Source organism: Aythya marila (assembly GCF_965140915.1).
Source record: "Aythya marila genome assembly, chromosome: 3".
Classification (NCBI taxonomy): Eukaryota; Metazoa; Chordata; class Aves; order Anseriformes; family Anatidae; genus Aythya; species Aythya marila.
The window spans coordinates 72,202,939-72,221,804 of record NC_139044.1 but is presented as its reverse complement, the minus strand read 5'-3'; the positions used below and the strand labels follow the sequence as shown (position 1 = coordinate 72,221,804).

The 18,866-nt window shown below is 45.0% G+C and overlaps 1 protein-coding gene across 6 annotated transcripts in view; it reads left to right on the top strand.

Annotated features, from left to right (window-relative positions):
- The window catches only part of FYN (FYN proto-oncogene, Src family tyrosine kinase), a 130,432-nt gene extending 111,566 nt beyond the window's left edge, over positions 1-18,866 (top strand). For 3 of the 6 annotated variants that reach the window (XM_082756644.1, XM_082756645.1, XM_082756646.1), the window contains 3 exons: positions 23-176; positions 7,230-7,361; positions 15,999-18,865. In XM_082756644.1, the coding sequence (XP_082612770.1) occupies positions 23-176; positions 7,230-7,361; positions 15,999-16,207 (495 nt within the window). In that variant the 3' untranslated portion in view covers positions 16,208-18,865. Of the gene's footprint in view, positions 1-22; positions 177-7,229; positions 7,362-15,998 lie in introns of all 6 variants that reach the window. The other 3 variants (XM_082756647.1, XM_082756648.1, XM_082756649.1) reach the window with 2 other exon arrangements.

The window sequence follows — 18,866 nt, the reverse complement described above, 5'->3', positions numbered from 1 at the left end:
GCACCCATTGTGTTTCATGCAGGTGGCTGCAGGCATGGCGTACATCGAAAGGATGAATTATATACACAGAGATCTGCGATCTGCAAACATTCTGGTGGGAAATGGCCTAATATGCAAGATTGCTGACTTCGGATTAGCAAGGCTGATTGAAGACAATGAGTATACAGCAAGACAAGGTACATACAGCAGCAAGCGTAGCACTGAGCATCATTTTTGTGACAGGGGAAGGAAGAGTAGAACATCATTAAAAAAAAACAACAACTCTCTCCTGTGCTTTAGAGTTGCCTTCAGTAAATCTTGAACTCACATTAACTCCTAGCCCAGAACTCCACTGCCAAATGCATCCCTTACAGGGCAGGTCTGATTAGTTGTTTTTGTTTCATTTTGGTCAGTTTTTAAATGAAAGATGATGAATAGACACATGGGTGGGTGAAGTGACAGTAAAGATGAGATCCTCATGGTGCTGCAACAGAGAAGATGCTTTACTTTGCACAGTAGAAAGCCTGACTGGGGACAGAAAAGCCTGTTAGCTAGTTCTTTAATGGTGTGCCTTCTAGTATTTACTAACCACTATCAACATTGCTGTGCTATTCTTGATTTCTGTATTTCCAACTGGTCAAAGAAATCTGTTTGAGAATTACGTCTTTATGCAATAGAGCTGTCTCCCTGAAAACTGTTAACTTGGAGAATTTAAAGTTACTTTAATAGGAAAGCCATTTTCCAGTGCCACACAGAATTCTGGCCACCGCCGACCACTGATATGCTGTAAGAACAAATCAAAGAGTACCACAGCTTTTTGAAAAAGCGTGCGTGTGTGTGTGTGTGTGTGTGTGTGTGTGTGTGTTTGTGTTCAGACTGAGCCATGACACAGGCCCTTTGTAGTTAGTTGTTCTTTACAAGTTGTGCTTAGTTGTCAGATGTTGGTCCAAGTCTGCAGAGCTACGGTTTTGTTCTCCTTCTGCTGGCAGCCCGCTGGTAGTGCTTGCTCAATATGTGTCGGTAAATACCGCTCCGGCCCTCCTCAGTTCCAAAGCCAGCGAGTGTCTTACTAAACCACGCTGTGTGTCATTAGAAAGTGAGTGAAGCTGAGTGCCTCATAACCCACATTTACCCCTTCCTATTGCAAGTTTTTTCTCTTCGCCAGAAGTCCCTCTTTTAGCACAAGTTTCGCCATTAATTTCGCCAGTAAGGGGCTAATCCCGTTCTCTAACTTCCAAGCGCTGACAGAAGGAGCCAGAGAGTTTCCAGAAAACCTTCTTGCCTGGGAGCAGAAGCTCTCCCACTGCTCACACCCCTCCTAATTGCTGTCAGCAGTACCTAGTCACGGGGACGGGGAGCACGGGCTGCCTACATGCTAACAGTTCACATTCAGGAGGGAAGCCCTGATTATTTCGTGGGGGCCCTTAAGGAACCTGTGGTAGGTACTAATGCAGAGCTAACCACTACTGAGTGGAGCCTGAGGGTGAGAATTGCTCCTTGTGAGCAAAATAGCCTCGTGTCAGTCTCTCTGGAGTAACAACAGTGTCTGCAAGCTCTGCTCAGCAGAAAGCTGCCTGCTGGCCCTTCCCCTGTGCAAAACAAGACGAGTTTGCCTTGAAAAAGGCAGCCAGATCCAGTCTGTAAAATGGCTTTGAAACCGTTTTCTATATTATCTTCATTTTTGTCTGTTTCACTGCCATGTCTTTTGTTCCCCTTGGAAATGTCCCAGTGTATAGTTTGACAGTACTAATTATTCATTTGAATAGACAACTATGTAACCTACTTCTGGCCAAGTCTCTTCAAGCTCATGATCCCTAGGAAATCCTCTGATGACCTGTTTGCTTCCTGGTTTAAATGTCTTAGAATAGCTGTGCCCTCTTGACGTGTTAAAAATCCTTAAATACCCGACTGACTGATGTGGAGGAAAAGCTCAGATTTTATAAGACAATAAAAGTTGTTGGATTTGGAGTGGGAAAGCTTTGAGCTGCAGGAAGCGAAATGGCAGGGGGAGGGAGCGTGGTTGTAGGTATGTCCTGCCCATGGAAATTACTTGTGGAAAAAGTGGCTGGGAAAGGGGGAATGGCTTGGCCTTTAGCCTGTGTCACTGATGGTCAGGACACCAAGCCAGGTGGGCAGCCAGGGTTGAGCCTCGGACGTCTAATTTATTGAGGATGATGGCTTCTGATATGCCCCTGGAACTTTTCTCCAAGTGCAGTTCAGTCCCGTTTTGTTGTGTTCAGCTTCAGTTTTGATCGCTGCTTGGTGGCGACCACAGTATCAGAAGGAAATGGTTGCCTGTGCTCATTTCCCATGACCTATCCCTTCGGCATCTGGGGACTGCCGTGTTTCTCAAGCCGGCTTCTGCCGCGGTGGGAGTTTAGACACGGGAGGAGAGCCCGGCTGAGGGAAGGGGGTGGGCAGCGCTGCAGACCGGCAGCTCCTGTGGGAGGGAGGAAATGTTTTGCCTCCTGAAATCTGCAGATTAAAGCCTTCGGTCACTCTCTCCTCAGCAGTTTTGCTTCTCAGGGCTTAAGTGTGCTCACAGGGAGCTTGTTGTCGGCCTGAGGAAGAGGTGGTTTTCTCCGGCCTCGCTTGATCTCCTGCTCCCTTCCCTCACTGTCACTTTTGTCTCTGATTAAATATTTTGAAAGGAAACAGATGGGGATGCTTTGAGCCCCAGCGGGTTAGAGTGCGGGATTCCTGAACCTGTGTGGGTATTACTCAGCCTGGTGGTAACGTTTCACCAACCAGCTTATTTTCTCGTTGGGTTGAACAAAGGAGGCCCGGCCGCTCCTGATTTATGAGAGGTAAATAAAAAGCAGTTCGTTGTCTGCGCTGCCATTTCTCAGCAGTGGTCAGGAAGGAAAGAGATGGTCACACCGCTGATGATTTACAGTGTGTGACTAGCAGCCATGCACCACCATTAAATAATACCCCCCCAAAAAAAAAAAAAAAAAAGTTCTTGGCTCGTAATGAACACTTGGCTCCTCTTGCTCTGAGAGGAAGTGAGTAATCAAAGGGGAAAAACATGCCTATTAAAGCGACGCCCATCTGAAAGGCTGCAGTGGGGAACTGTGCTGCTGCAGCCTGCACCGTCAGGGCTTGCTTCTTCTGGCAGCCGCTGTTGCAACATCATTTTCCCCCCGCACAGTGTCGGGCGTATTCAGTCTTGTTTCCTTCCATCCGTGATTTTGCCTGTGTTAAAGGCAAGCCTCGAGACTCCTGGTGTTCTGCAGGACAGAGAGAAACTTCACATCACCTCAGGCACAGGGTTTCCCAGCTCTGCTACCCTCGCACTTATCTGGTTCACAGCTCCGCGGAGTTTTGGCCAAGCACATGGCATTTTTGTGGAGAGTGCCGAGTGCTCCACAGAGCTGCTAGGGAAGAGCTGTTACTATTCTAAGCAGTAGCAGCTGATACAAATTTAAATTTGCCTTAATTAAAAAAAAAAAAAAAAAAAGAGCAGAATTATTTACCAGGCCATGATTCTGCTGCATTCACTGGCAGGGCCTGCAGCAGCACTGCTCCGAGCACACATGAAACAATAAGGATCTTATGCCTTCCAGGCAAGTCACAGCTATTTTGGGAGCTCTCCTACATGTTTGTAAACTTTCGGATCAACTTTTGCCTCCGTAATGCTTAGAAACATCTCCTTCCCGCCTGTCTTAGAAACGAGTGATGCTTCTTATTTTTGTTTCCTCAAAAAGAGCGGGGGTTTCTTTGGGTTCTTTTCCCCAACCCTTGTGTGGAGGCTTGGCTCCAAGCTCACCAGCTCCTCAGAGCTCCTCGTGCTGGCCACCAGCTGCAGTATCTGTGGCTTTGCCCTCACTCCATGCCCATCTTTCCCTGGTCCATCATGGACCAGGCAGGACGGATGGTTCCTGCTTCTCAACAGCAACCCCCAAGGTCACAGAGGGTTAGCAGAGGTGCCATCTGCTCCTCAGCAAGGAGCAGGACCAGGTCAGGAGGAGTCAAGGACACAGGGCAAAGGCCAGGGCTGCGTTTGGGCCCGTGGTTGTGCCCCTTGTTCCCTGCTTCCTGAGGAGGGATTGGCCTCCCTATTTCACTTTATTTCTCACAGCTCAAAAAATGTAATTGCGCAGTCCCTCCCACACAGCACTCACCATCGCCTACCCAGGCTGACTCGTTTCCTGTTACATGCTTGCTTCAGCGTTTCATTTCTACCTTTTGTGGCTTTCCCTTTTCACCCTCGGGAGCGTTGTGGTTCTGAGCTGCGCCCTCCGGCTCTCACCCGGCAGTTCCCATGCTCCTGGCTCCTGGCACTGGGGGTGCTGGGCTTGCTTTTAAGGTACGAGAGGCAGCAGCTTCGTAGCATTTCTGGAAAAACGGCTGTTATCAAGCCAACAGTGGCTCTGGGGCATTAATCACAGGGGTTTGTGCTTTGTCGAGACTGAGATCTGACAGACAAAGCTCCAAGAGATTTTCGCTGGCCTCAGAAGAAACCACACAGAGAGCTGTACATTGAGGGCGTTTGGCTATCCCAGGCCCTTCTGCTCCTCCTCCTCACGCAGCCTGGCTGGGCTGGAGGAAGACTTAAAGCAGGATCAGGGGCTGCTTTTCCCAGGGGATCCCCCCTGAGTGGGAGGTGACCTCCTGGGTGCGAACACTGGGGCAGAGCAGGGCCTGGGCTCACAGAAATCCTCAGAGGCAAAAGGCAGGGCCACAACTCTGCCCCAGCATTGTACCAGGAGCTTTGGCTTGCCTCACAGTGCAGGAGCCCAAAAAAGTCTTTCGCTGTGCTGAAATGTTTCAGAAGAGGAATGGAGATAAAAGCCACAGACAGTGACCTCGCTTTTGGGCAAAGACAGGCTATCCTGACCTAGGAATGCAGCCTGCGATCTGTTTGTACAGACAGAGTTACTGACTTGCTAGTTTGTAATAAAGCATGTTCCAGAAAAAATTAACAAAAAAGAGACGAATCCCCCCCAGCGATGCGTTTCTGCCTTGACAGAAGCAGATAGATAGGCTGCATTGTCAGCGGGGGTAATTCGGCTTATCAGATTTATTAAGATGCTTGTCAGTACTACGCTTTTTATCTGATGATCTGATGCTGCAATTTGTGTGCAGCACGGAGTCAGCTTGTTTAATAAGCTGCCGAGGCCTGGGCAGGGGGCTGCTCTTTCTAACACCGTGCTGGGGACAGGGTTGTGGGTGTGCAGAGGCTGCATGTCAGCCAGGAGCTCTGCTGAGCAAGGGGAGCAGTGTCCGGCCTGCACAAGTGCCTCCAGCAGCAGTGGGAGGCTTCGGAGTGGTACTCAGCACCTTTTGGGGTTCTAGCAGCAAATGTGGAAGGTAAAAATGCTGGGGGAATTGCCCTGAAGGAGTCTGAAGAGATTTCTGTCCTCCAAAGATGACCTGCAGGCAGTTGCCTCCTTTCTATCTGAGCGTCAAGAACAGAGTCATTGAGTGGCTTGAGGTCAGAAGGGACCTTTGAAGGTCATTTGGCCCAAACGGGAAGCACAAGTGCTCATCTTCCAACACAGCTGATCATAAATAAATAAATAAATAAATAAATGTTGAATGAAATGTGTGCAACACATGAACAAGCAAACCCTCAGGCTTGGCCATCTCACACACCACCAGACACCATGCTGCTGTAGAGACCTCAGACATCCCAGCCATGGTGGATTTTAAAATAAAATGAAGTTCTGCAAATTTTGAGTCTTGTAAACCAAGATTGGTCCCATGAAGCCGGGGAGACTGAGGCCAAAGCTGAGCACCTGAATTATAGCTCCTGCCTGCAGGCCAACTGATGGAAATACGGAAGAGGCAGGCTGGTTTGAAAGTGAATAGACATCTACAAATCCGTCAGCGCCTTTGCAAATCTAACCACTTATGTGTTGATGCTTAACTAGCCTTAAGTTCCTTACTTCAGGCATTAGGGTTTTGAAGCTCTGTCTTATGTCTTTTAATATAGCAGTACTTACTTGAGCATCTGCAATTTTTACTAGAAAAAAAAAAAAAAAGTATTTGTTTCTGAGTAATATTCTCTCTTAGGATCAATTACAAGTAGAGTAGAAAAAAATTTAGCACACCTCATGTTTTACTAAGTAAGGGGATGAGAATTGCCATGTCTGCTCTGTACTCTTGGTCCAACTCAGACTGCAGCATATAGCAGAAGATGCGAGGCACTGAGCACTGGATATGGCAGCAGAACAGTGCCCGCAGAGAACTGTAAACAGCGCCATAACTTAACTCCCTGAGAGTGATTTGTCCACGTTACAATTTCCACACTCCTCCCGAAAGCTAAGGGAGCTTTTATGAGAGGGTGGTGAGAAGTCAAAGTCAGTATGTTTCAAAATGTGAGTGTTTGTCACTTGGGATCCGCAATAAGCAACGCAACTCTTTTGCCTGTATGTTAATACAAGGCACCAGGGAAATGTCTGCATATTTTTTCGTACATACTACAAGTTAATTATTACCACAAGACTTTTCTTTAAAGTCATACTGAAAATATTTTCCCTAAGAAAACAGTAAATGATTGGAAAAGCAAATAAATCAGAGTTTAAAGGCTTGTTATCGTACCATCCTTACCACAACTGGCTCCTGCAAGCTCTGTTGATGGATGAGCACATTAGGCTGCACGTATTAAAGGCACTACAGGCTGTTCAATGCCAGGAGCTTAAAGTACACTGTCAAGTTATAAATCACAGGGCGAAGTTGTGCCTTGACATCGCTGTACTCCAAGCAACTTGAATGGCAATCTTATTTTTAAGTCCTTGCATGTTTCTAATGAAATATTAGGTTTGGTTTTAATTTACATTTTTACCATGTTTGTTTGTTTTGTGTTTTGCTCGGTTTGATCAGGGAATCTGGGAGGTACATTTCTAATAAATCTCACGCCTATTCATATGTGCTAACTGCGTGTGACTCGCAAATGTCACAGGGAAATGTTAATTTGAAACACTTTAGGAGAAAGATTTTCTATTACATTGAGCTTACTGGTTTTTAAACCTTTTTTTTTTTTTTGCGTTATAAAACTTCAAATCTGAATTAAAACTTCTTAACCCTCTCTTGGGGTGTGGGGACAAACCCACTCCTTGCCTGCTAAGCCTTTCCTTCTGCCCTACATGTTTCATCTGTCTGTGAGCATCCTCCATTGACCTGTTTGTTAATACTTGCGTGCAGCTCCATCAGCCTGCAGGTGTTGCAGAACAAAACAGTCACCTGCGAAGTGGTACTTTGATTCTGTCTCTGTTCTGATTAAGATTTATTTCTTCCTTCGCTAGGTGCAAAGTTTCCCATTAAATGGACTGCGCCAGAAGCGGCACTGTATGGAAGGTTCACAATAAAGTCGGACGTGTGGTCTTTTGGGATCCTACTGACAGAGCTGGTAACAAAAGGGAGAGTGCCATACCCAGGTAAGAAAATAGTCTGAGCCCTGCATCACCTGGGAAAGGAGTGGGAATGAGCTATATACTTATATTGGAAAGTGTGTTTATTTTCATTGGGCTCAAAGGAGGATGGTTATCATGCATAGGTTCTGCTTGTGCTTGAAATTGGTCCTGACTGAAAGACAGTGTGTGATCATCATGGTAAAAGTAACAAGAGGCAGAAAATCCAACATACTCATTTCTATTTTTTTAATTTGTTTTCAATTCATTTACATTGTAGCAAAATAATGAAAGCAAGGTAAAACAACTACCTAACAGAGCAAACAGCTCTCCCCAGTATTGCATTCACTTTAAAATACCAACCAGCTCCCAGAGTCTCACTACTGCATTTATTCTGTCAGTCTGGTTCTGTACAAGGTCTGATGACTGTCTGGATGTCTGGTATTACCAAATCTCCTTCTTATGAACTCTTAGATTTGAATCCTTGCATTAGACATGGATGGAAAGGAAAGGAAAAAAAAATGTGTAATGTGCAGGCCAGAGCTCACGGCAAGGTCAGAGAGGGGCCAGGTTCTCTGCATGGGGGAACCGGAGGCCCCGTGACTCTTTGTTGAAAGCCTGCCAAGTATCCCGTGGATTAAGATTTGTAGCCGGGGTGACTGGATCTGCCTGTGCAGAAAGAGCTTTACCTTCTGCTGCCGCCCCTGGAGACTGCAGGCATTCAGGTAAAGGGGAAAGGGGTGAGGAGAAAGCAGCGCATTACATGGAAAAGGATTTAATCCCTTTGTTTACCTATCACCACGGATACTAACAACAGGGCATCTGGCTGCATCTTTATTCTTTTTGGGTTTTAATTCCTCACCAGTACACCTCGGCTGTGTACGCTAGGGCTGATTTAGTAGAAAGTGTCCTAAAGCAGTTTCAGTCTCCCAGTCTGTGCTGTTATCAAGCAGGCAGAGCCATACATCAAATCCAGCAGGAAAAGCATCAAGGTGGAGTCCAATTTATCCTGCTGTATCTCACGCCACTTCAGAAGGCTGAGCTCAGCAAAACTGAACTCCCAGAGCTTTTCCAGAAGGTTCAGCTTTGCTAGTTCCTAGCAGCCAGCAGCCAGTATTTGGGAAGAGAACCTGAGGACTGGAGGGGTTCTCATGATCGGAGGTGAATTTTGGCATGATTTGCAGGGAGCAGCTTAGCAAAGCTGTGACTGTGCCAGCAGTCACAGAGCTGAGGTAGCAGAAAGTGGGGTGGGGTGTTTCTGTGGGATGGGTGAACTCCTCTGCCCTGCCCTTCCCCATGTGTGTGGTTGAAGAAAGCAGGGTGTTGCCACCGCATGGAGCAGTTGTGGCAGTGGCAGGCACAAAGGTCTTCTTGCCCCGAGGATTACTGGCAGTGGCATGGGGGAGCAGTGGTTTCCAGGAGGTTATTGAGGGCTCAATGAGCAGGCACGGACTGCGTGCAAAGGTTGAAGATAGAGAGAAGATGCGTAAGACATAGCTGGTAGGGTGTTATTTTTATGGGATGGGCACAGATCCTGGCTGGGGTGCAGGAAGAGGATGCTCCCGGCCAGTGCTAGCAGAGTTGCTCTGCCAGCCGTGGCAGAATTAAGGATTTTTTTGTTGTTGTTGTGCCCTACATTTGTGGGGCAGCGTTGCTCAGTGCCTAGCCTTTCATCATCTGCATGAGCTCAAACAAATACACGCAGAAAAAATACTCTCGGAGGCAAAAGTGTCCATCTAAGCCCTGTGTTAACTCACAGGTTTGTAAGTGAACCCTGTGTTGGCCAGGTCAGCAGAGGACATCTGCACTTCCCAAGTGTTTCTTTCCCTCCCTGTGGGAGAACGAGGCCACTGGATGTGCACTTAAGTGCTTGCAATATATAACTTCTTGTAGGATCCCTGACAGAAATCTCAGGCATGGTCTGTGTCCTGAAAATGCGGACAGTTTTATTAGATGGCAGCCGGAGCACATCAAAGACAGCTAGCGGCCTCTCTCCTCTTCCAGCACCGTCCTTCCCCTTCATCCTTCCCTGCATAAAGCCCTCACGCACTGAGAGTCCTTCCAGCTCACTCTCCCCTAGCCATGCTAGGAAGTCATCAAGAAGCTAGAAACGGCTTCTTGCGTGTTACATAGCTCGGAGTCAGCAGTTGGCTGGATGCTCACGTACTGCCTCGGTTATGCCCTGCCTGAGCTCTGTTCCTTCCTGCCAGGGCTTCCTCCGCTGCTCAGCCAGGCCTTAACCATCTCATGGTCACCTTCACTCCCCTCTCTGTCAGTTTTACCTAAGAGCAGGCTCAATTTCAAGGTTTTATTTCCAAAACCTTTAGAGATTTCCATTAGGTCTCATTTTCCAGACCCTAAGTGGGGAGGCATAAAAATGCCTAAAAAGGCCAAGGCAGTAGTGGAACTGGGCTTTCTCTTAAGCCTGCCTGTGCGTGTGGGATGGAAAGAGGGCTCAGGTGAGAAAGGCCTCCTAAGTCTCTGAGAAAAAAGGCTCTTCTCCCCAGCATAGAAAAGTTCATTCATGTCCAGCTTCATGCTGGGGAGAGGAGGGACTTTCTGGAAGGACAAGGCTTCATGAATGTTGGTTCCTGACTGGGGCAGGCTTCAGACCCACCCATGGGACTTTTCCTACCTTTGTGCCATGGCTTGCATGAGGAGGAAAAGATGGAAGTTCAGCCACTCAGAGAGGCAGCACCGAGCCTCTCAGAGGACCGAGGGAATGCAGTTCAATGCTGACCAACTCGGTGTGTGGATTTGCAAGCTCTGAACGGGGTCAGCTTTGAAACAAAAAGGGTCATGGAGCTGACACTCTGCTGTAACACCCCTTTTTTCATAGTGGTGGGCACATTGTCTTGATGTTCCTGCTTTTAGCATGTAGCAGGCCAGGGAGAGCAGGGAAATGTCCTCAGACAAAGGAATTGCTCTCTTCCTTGACAATATCTTGGTGCCTGGAGAGGTTATGTACATCTGCACCCTGGTTCTCTGGTGGTAACCATGCCCACGGGGCACAGTAGGTGCCAAGGCCTTCTCCGAGGCCTCATGCCTTGGAGAACCAGGCATTGTTTTACGTTTGCACAGACGGAGGGAGAAACACCACAAGGAGAAGACAGGCAGTTTCTAGGAGGGGCACAGACTGTGTATGGAGTAGGACTTGGCATTCCTTGTCCCCCAGATTTCCACCAGATGGATGACCCCCTTTGGGAGGAAAAGCTGCAGCAGGGGCAGGACACACAAACAGTAAAGATTTTGCTGGCAGAGGTGAAGATCAGGCTAGAGTTCACGATCAAGCCTTGCCCCCAGACATTGTAGCTCCCACAAGCAGGACTGACTTTTTGACAGCTGCCCCCATCTCCATCCTTCCACCAAGCCTGTTCCTTCATCGACAGACACAGCGCACTGCTGCCCAACAGTGCTTTCTCATCCTTTTCACAAGGCAGCAGGTTGGAATAAGCAGCTTTCATGGTCTTTCTGTGTGTTGAGGTTCTATTTTCACTGTCACAGTGGAGAAATAAAAACTGGATATGGGCAGAAGAGGAGCCAAGTGTAAAAAATAATCTGCTTAGTCAACCTTTTTCAGGTTCTGCTTCTTTCCACTTTCACAAATGTCCCCTTGGATCTTAGCGTCTTTTTAATGGAGGTTAAGAGTCAGAGGCTGCATTTCTGTAGCAGCAGTCTGTTTTATTAATACATTGCCTTTTGGATAGACAAAATTCTCAGCTGCACTAAACAAGCACCTCTGAACTTGCCCCTTCTGCTTTCTACTGAACTTGTCACATGGAAAGCGTTTGCATTTTATGGCCATTCTGACAGCCACCACGATATTATCCACATTGCTGCCTCCAGCCAGCTTGGCCTTCAAGTTTGGACTCCAAGTAGCTCTGCAGTCCCTGGGGAGCTGTGTTCAGCCTCCTCCTCATCACTGCAGGAGGCTGGGGCCAGAAGGCTGGGGCTGAGTACACATCAGTGACCCAGCACGTGTGGGTACCATCGTCACGTGGATGGTAGCTAATGACAAGAGAGATGTGTGTACTCAGCACATAGCACAGGTAAGCTCAGGTGGGTTTCTCTGTAAGCAGGAAAGCTCAGTCACAACTCTTATACCAAGCAAAAAATAAATATTTATATTTTAAATACTTTTAAATACTGTATTTAAAGTAATAATAATAAAAGATTTTGATAGCTTTGTTTTGTGGGTGTTCTGAGGGTGATAAGTACTTGGGGATTTTCAGGCCTTAATTTCTAAATAAAGTGGTATGACTTCCAGATGTTTAAAAATTGTTAATACTTTTGCACAAGAATAAGTTTGTATTATTCTCTGAAAAACATCATTGTGCTTCAAAGGGAACAGCTTTCCCATTCTCTTCACTGTACTATTTATGCAGTGTATGTCATGGTCTCCCTGCCTAAACCCCCCATCCCTCTCCTCTCACCTGTACCTTTTCTGTGGGGCTGTCCCCAGAACTTAGGAATTCTGCACTTAGATCAAACCAAACAAAACCCACAAATCGACCTGTCTCCATTTTACCTCTCTGAGAGTGCCAGTTTTGATCTAGTCCCTACGGACAACTGCACGGTTTTACCTTCTCAACTGCACTAGGGATGTGCAAACCTGTCCAGGACTGAGGAACCTGTGAACACGAGCAGAGGCACAACTCTGGACTCTTGGAGAACCTGAAAGATAGCATATCAGGGGATGGGCAGCAGCTGAGCTGTTGTTTTAGGAGTCATACTTCAAGCATTTGTGTCTGTATTCGTGTTTAGTCATTGGTCTAAAATCATGCAGTGAGGGTTGAAGGAGCATAATTCTCAGTCCAATACAAGAAAATAAGAATAAAGTGTCTTAAAACCATCACTGTCCTCAGTGGACTTCACGTTGCCCAAAGTAATCTATACAACATCAGCTTTGGGTGTGGGGATGCTGCCTAGTTCCAGCAATCTTGTTTCCTGCCCTCTGGAGCAGCAGCGTTGCCCAGGTCTGTGCTATTTGCACATCTGCTGTGTTCTGTCTCACCAAGCTCCAGGGCTTTTTTTAGCCACAACTGGAAATTTTACATCCCCTTTTATGTCACCGTAACTCTTACAATTGCAGCTTTTCCAGGAGGATTCAAACAGCATTGCGTTTCTGTCTCTCATCTGTATGAGCTGGATTTTTATTGTACTGAGCTTTAAAGAGGTCGTATCACGTAGCACCCTAGGACTATTGCAAGTTTCACTAATAAAGCTGGGTGCTGGGAAGTTATTTCATTTTTGATTTTCTCGAGGACTGAGTAGTTAATGAAAAACCCATCGCTTGGAAATTGGATGTTTACTTTTGGGTTCAAATGCTAATTCTAGAAATGTTATGAGCACAAACTGATTTTCAAGCAAGTGAAATAGCTGTAGTCAACAGAAGAACATTGCTGAATAGTTTATTCCACAGACTTACGTGTGTTTTTTTTTAAATAAACTTTTAAGGTATCTAGAAGCGTATTGCAATCAGAATTTCATTTATTATTTACTAAAAGAGTTGAAACTCTCGGGTATTCATTAGGAGCGAAGAGTTGTACAGGCTGTTCAAATATTCTCTCTGTGGTGTTAGAAGTACAGATACAACAGGCTCCTGCCATCAAAAGAGAAACACTAAAACCTGTAGGATAAGCTAAGCAAATCCAGATAATGGGTTTGTAAACATAAATAGGCCCATTAAGAAGTAAAAAGCATACCTGACACATTGCTATTTTCATAAGTCTAAGTAATAATATAAGCAAGATTAATATATATATATGTATTTGAATCTCCCTTTTTAAATCAGTAGCACACAAAAGGATTCTGCAGCCCTTGCTGGACACATGAATTCCAGCAAGGAATGTGAGGATTGCTCGATTTAGTTTCATATCTGGGTTTTACTGGGAGGGAGGGGAAAGGACAAAGGCAGAGAAGGGCGTTTTCCTGGATTATACTGTGATGAGCAAAACCTGGGACAGAAATGACTGTGACTCCAGGCAGCAAAGCATCTTTTATGTTCTTCTCTCTATCTTTTTTAAAAGAAAAGAGAAGGGAAGAGCTGTTTGTGTTTTTACTCCCCACGCTCCCCTCCTCAGGGTTTTTCTTCCAGCACCGAGTTTGTTATCAAGTTTCAGTGTGTGCTTGCAGCACCAAGTAATACACCGGATAAAAACACCAAGCATTTGATATCTTAGAGTAACAAATCAGTTGGGAAGGAGCTTTCCTGCTGCTGTTGATTCCATCCATGTTGTACTTAAAGGGGCACTGCCAAAATAAAAACAAAGAATTCAGTTTGTTTTGGGGTTAGGTATACACAGTAGATGAGTTACTGGTAACTCTTATTTGCACAGCCTTTGCTATGTAAGGGAAGCAGAGCACAGAAGAACCTCTTAGCCCAAAAACTGAGGTAATTCAACTGATTCAAAGACACGGGTGTGAAAAAACAGTGCATAAAAAAGTGCATTTTTTTTGTTCAAAACACACACACACAAAAAAATAATAATAAGAGCACAACATGAGCAAAATGCTACTTTTTCGTGTAGCATCTCAGAAACAACAAGGCACCAGAAGGTTTGGGTTGGGTTGTTGCTGCCCTTGGGTTGGCGATGACTCACAGACCACTAGTGTTCTTTTTCAATTTAATAAAAAAAAAAAAAAGTAGAATATGTTTGCAAATGTTCTAGCTGGATAATGAGGAACATCCAGAAGTTTGTTCTGTGTGTGGCAAGCCTTCCTCGTTTGTTGTGAGCCCGTGTGACCTAACAGCATCATCCTGAACCTGATAGCCCAGGAGAACATTAACTCCATGCAGAGCCCGATCTCTGCAGAGCACCATGGTTGCTGTTTCCATCACTCTGTAGAACCCTAACCAAGGATAGGAAACAGCATGTCGGTGCTGGTGTGGAAATCTAAGGTGATGCAGTAGGCTAACCAGGACTGTGAGTCAACCAGAACGTGACCAAACGAGAGACTGCACACCTGTGGGGCAGCCTGTGAGAAGCTTGGAAAGGGAGAAAGGGAAGGCAAGCAGCTTGTATTTGACATAGTAGGCAACAAGGAGCAAGTGGCAAGGCCATGGAAGGGATGGCTGCAGCAACAGGTTAGGAAAATGATCCTTACAGAGGTATTGCAAATGGATTATCAGCAGGAGGAAATTGCCCTGTCAAGATAAGAGGAGAAGGTGTTTTGTAATCATAACACGAGGTGAGAATCTAGATGTGGGTCGTCAGGAAAGGCTGTATCTTGCAGATGCTTCTTTCAAAACATCTAAGAATTAAAAACAACCAGGATGTGAGGACCCAGAGTAAAGATCAGACCCAAGGATACTGCTGAATTACCAACCTCAATGCCACTCAGAGTAAGGATACTGCGCCCACCAGTCAAGGTGCAGAGTAGACAAGTGTATCTGTGCTGGAAAAGGTGGTTGAATTATTTCTCCCAAGTAACTTCAGCTAAAATATGGAGTGGAAGGAGGAGGTCCCCTGGGTCCTGAACATGGTCAAGGGAGCACCGTGAAGGAACTGGGTGGCAGGATGGTGTCCTGGAAGCCAGGGGGAAGAGCAGCCAGCAGAAAGAGCAATACCAATGCATTTATTTCTAGACTTGGTCATGGAGAAACTTCAGTGGTTCTCCTGGTTTTCCTGCAGAGCTGCTTGGCAGGGCCCACCAGGGCAGGGCAGTGAAGCCTGCAGATGTTTTTCAGCAAAGGACTGAGGCATGAGCTGGCAACTGGCAAGCATAAAGCTTGCAGTCAACGTGCATGCTTTCTCTGAAATATTTCCACATGCCTGTGGTGCCAGTGTTACCCTTGGTGCCGTTAAAAAGCCAAAGCAATAACTGGAAGAGATAAAGGAACTAAAGCTGAGGTTGACTGCAATTAATGTATGGTGAAGAAAATCGTATGGTGAATTGTAATGTGTAATATAAAAACAGCAGAGGAAATGAGAGTTACATGGAAAATACAAGATAGCAAAGGGCCTGGCTTACCTCTTAAACAGAGACAAGCATGAGAGCATTTCTTTCTTTACTTAAGAGAGAGCCATGGTTATGCCATAGAGCTGTTTGGCTTGGCATTTGACTCATCTTCTGAGCAGCTTTGTTCTGTTCTGGGGCGGGCTGGAGCAAGACAATAAGCTAGAAGCAATACAGCACAGATCATTAGCAGTAGTGAGCTTCTGAACTGATGTGGAATTAACACTGCTGGATGTGCCTGGTAGCCTCAAGTCTGTCATCTTCTTTAACCTCAGCAGCACAACCTCACAAAGCCCTTAAAAAGGGGACATACTTGGAGTGTTTCAATAATTAATCTTAATTTCTAGAATTTTGAATAGCCTTTCTCATAAGGCAACCATTTCACATAATGTATTGTGTGGCCGCTGTTGTTGGGGAGGGAAGGTGCCAAACCCTACCCATTTTGACTAAGCCAAAAGGGTAACCATGGGAGCAGCATTTTAGCCATCACTGGATTTTAAAACCCTCTACAGAAAAAGAAAGTAATCCAGGTTACTTTGCAGGAGATGGGGAGCTGAAACAGGACATTGAGGTGGTTTGGTTTACTTCTCCTCTTAACTGAAAGAAATAAGTAAGGTTGAGGAATATGTGTTGTAGAAACATAACTCGGATATTTGGGTTAATTTTCTGGTAACTCAGCAGTGTGGGTTTGTCTGTCCTTAACAGGCATGAATAACCGTGAAGTCTTGGAGCAAGTAGAGCGCGGTTATCGGATGCCGTGTCCTCAGGACTGTCCCATCTCCTTGCACGAGCTTATGATCCACTGCTGGAAAAAAGACCCAGAGGAGCGTCCAACTTTCGAATACTTGCAGGGTTTCCTCGAAGACTACTTCACTGCGACAGAACCCCAGTACCAGCCCGGCGACAACCTGTAAACCCCTGGTCTCCACACACTGTCACGAATTACCAGGTGTTCCTCAAGCCCTGCCCCGCCTGCCCTTCGGCTTCCAACTCCGTGATCGGCTTCCCAAGAGTGCAGCAGCATCTTCCAGCACCGCCGGGCACAGGAGGGGCTGAAGCTGGGAGCTTCCGCAGCCCTCGCCTATGACCACTTGTCCTAACAATCTGAATGTCCTGGATGAAAAGGAGAAAAACACTTGTTTTTTCTTAATCAAAGACTCCAAAACTGCATTGTATTGATGTTATGTAAACTGCAAAACCTCCGTTCATTGTAAATAGTAACTCAGTGCCAATAACTGATCCTAGTGCTTTCCTTTTTTTAAAACGCAAAACCTATGTGATTTTAACTAGTCTTCTCCTGATTCAACTAAAAGTATTATTTTCCAGAAGTGGCCTCTTTGTCTAAAACATTTTTTTTCATGTTTTAACAAAAAAAAAATAAAAAAAAAAATCAGGACAGGTGTTTGGTTTTTTGCTTTTTTTATATATAAAATATATATAATATATATACATACCTGTACATACAGTATATGGGTGCTATTGCAGAGGAAACTCATTCTGAACGGAATGAATCCTGCTGCAGCAGTACCCAGAAAGTGATAATTTTACTGCAGACATGAAAGCACTGGTGGGATTCTGAAAGCCAGTGATCTAATTTTTGGCTTTTGCCAAGCATGATTTTTTTAAATTGGATTGCACTTTTTGTTTATGACTATGTACCTGTAGATGGTTGTAACTTTGCTCTTTCAGGAATCATGTGCTGTATTTACAGTAATGTTTCCAATGTTTGACAAGTGTGTGATGATTTGTTCTTGAAATTAAAATGAACATATTTAAAGCAAGAAAACTACACCATCACCGTTTGAACTGGAAAATTGAAACTGCAAGGACTTCTTGTAGCCAAACGTGTATACTGAAATGTTTCAAAAAAAGATTTATTAAACCGTGTAACCACATTCAGATGGTCTTCAGATCATAGCATTTTAGCCATGTCCACCTGCTAAACTGTTGGTCACGCAACTAGGATTTTTCTGTTTTATGTGTAACATTTTTCCATTGTAAAATGAGTGTGTTAAATGTCCTGTACTGCTAATGAAAGTACTTTCTCTGTGTCTGCAAGTTCTCCAGTGGAATTACTATGCACTTCTTTACATTTCATGGGGGATGCACAGAACAAAGTATTACCTTTTCAGTTGTCTGTACCAGCCTTGAATTACTTACGTTTAACCAAAAAAAAAAAATTCCTTTCTACTTCTATTGAGTTTTTAATACTGAGTTGCAAATTTTAAAGTCTTAATTACATTTTGTTATGGTTTATTTGCAAGTTTACATTTTAAAACTGTTTAACTTTCTTAATTTAGTAATTAAAAAAAAAAAAAGAGCATTTTACATTTGGATAGTTGTTCTTTTGTTTAAACTGTGGAGGTAACGGTGGAGATGAGGTAAAAACTTTTCAAGGAAGGGTGTCATGCCCTTTAGGGTATCGTATTTAATGGGAGTACGCAGACGTACGGGTCATCATTTTCTGAATTATGAAGTGATATGTTTTTAAGCAGCTGGAGTTCAACTTTAAGGAATCTGGTTGAATTCATGGCTAGCCTCTCACCTCCCTGTTCTGCAGAGCAGTTTATTCTTTAATAGTCCTTTTGCTTTTCATGTGAATCCCTTTACAAGTGTTGCAGGAGAAAATTTCTATGCCTTGTATTGTTGGTATTGCTTTAAAATATTGCAGCCATGTAAGACTTCATGACAGTTGAATCCTTTTTTTTTTTTTTTTTTTAATTATTTAATAATTAGGTTGTGAACTCATAGTCTGAATAGTCACGCATTTTCTAAAGGGAACCTTTTCCAGTTTCTGAAATCTAACACAATAATGAATTGAGATTCAGAAAAGAAGTTGTCGTCGTTGTTTTAATACTTCTGATACAAAGCATCGACTGAGGATCCTCTTGCAGAGAAGCAGTCCACACTTCGCCTTTCTCAAGGTGTGAATTTGTACGGCCGTGTTGCTCGATCCCAGATTTCCGTGACAAATTGGTTAACATTTTCCATGTAGAGTCTGTAAGTAATGTTATGTACATGCTGTGTCCGGTGTTTCTGTACCTGTCGCTGTGGGACACCGAAGAGGCCATAATTCTTGTGGGGCTTTTTTAAAACCAGTCTTGACACTTACAAGGTGAGTTGTGGTCCTCTTTTTTTTCCCACAGCTACCCCCCTGCCTTAAAACATCGTCCACTGAGCTGAGCACTCAGCAGTAGCTCAGCTAGCTGGTGAAGCCAAAATGTACTCAGACAAGTGCTTGGTGGCAAAGCATGGTCACACTGCCGAGGTCCTGAGCAGTCGGGATGAGGCTAAAACATTTGGGGTTTTGCCTGTGGTTCTTTTTGGAAGTAAGACTCGGACAGGGAGTCGTCGGGATTTTATGGCCTTTCTTTCTGACTCTGGGGTTTGCTGTTCCTCTATCACATTCGGTCTGTGAGTACCACCTCGGTCTCTGCCGTATCTCTGCCTGCAGCTGGCTTGTGTGCAGACTGGTGCCACCACTTGCAGACCACTTCTCATCGGTAGCTCTTCTGCTTCTTTTTCTTAATGTCGGGAGTTTTGTTGTTTGGGGTTTTTAATCTCTCCAATAAA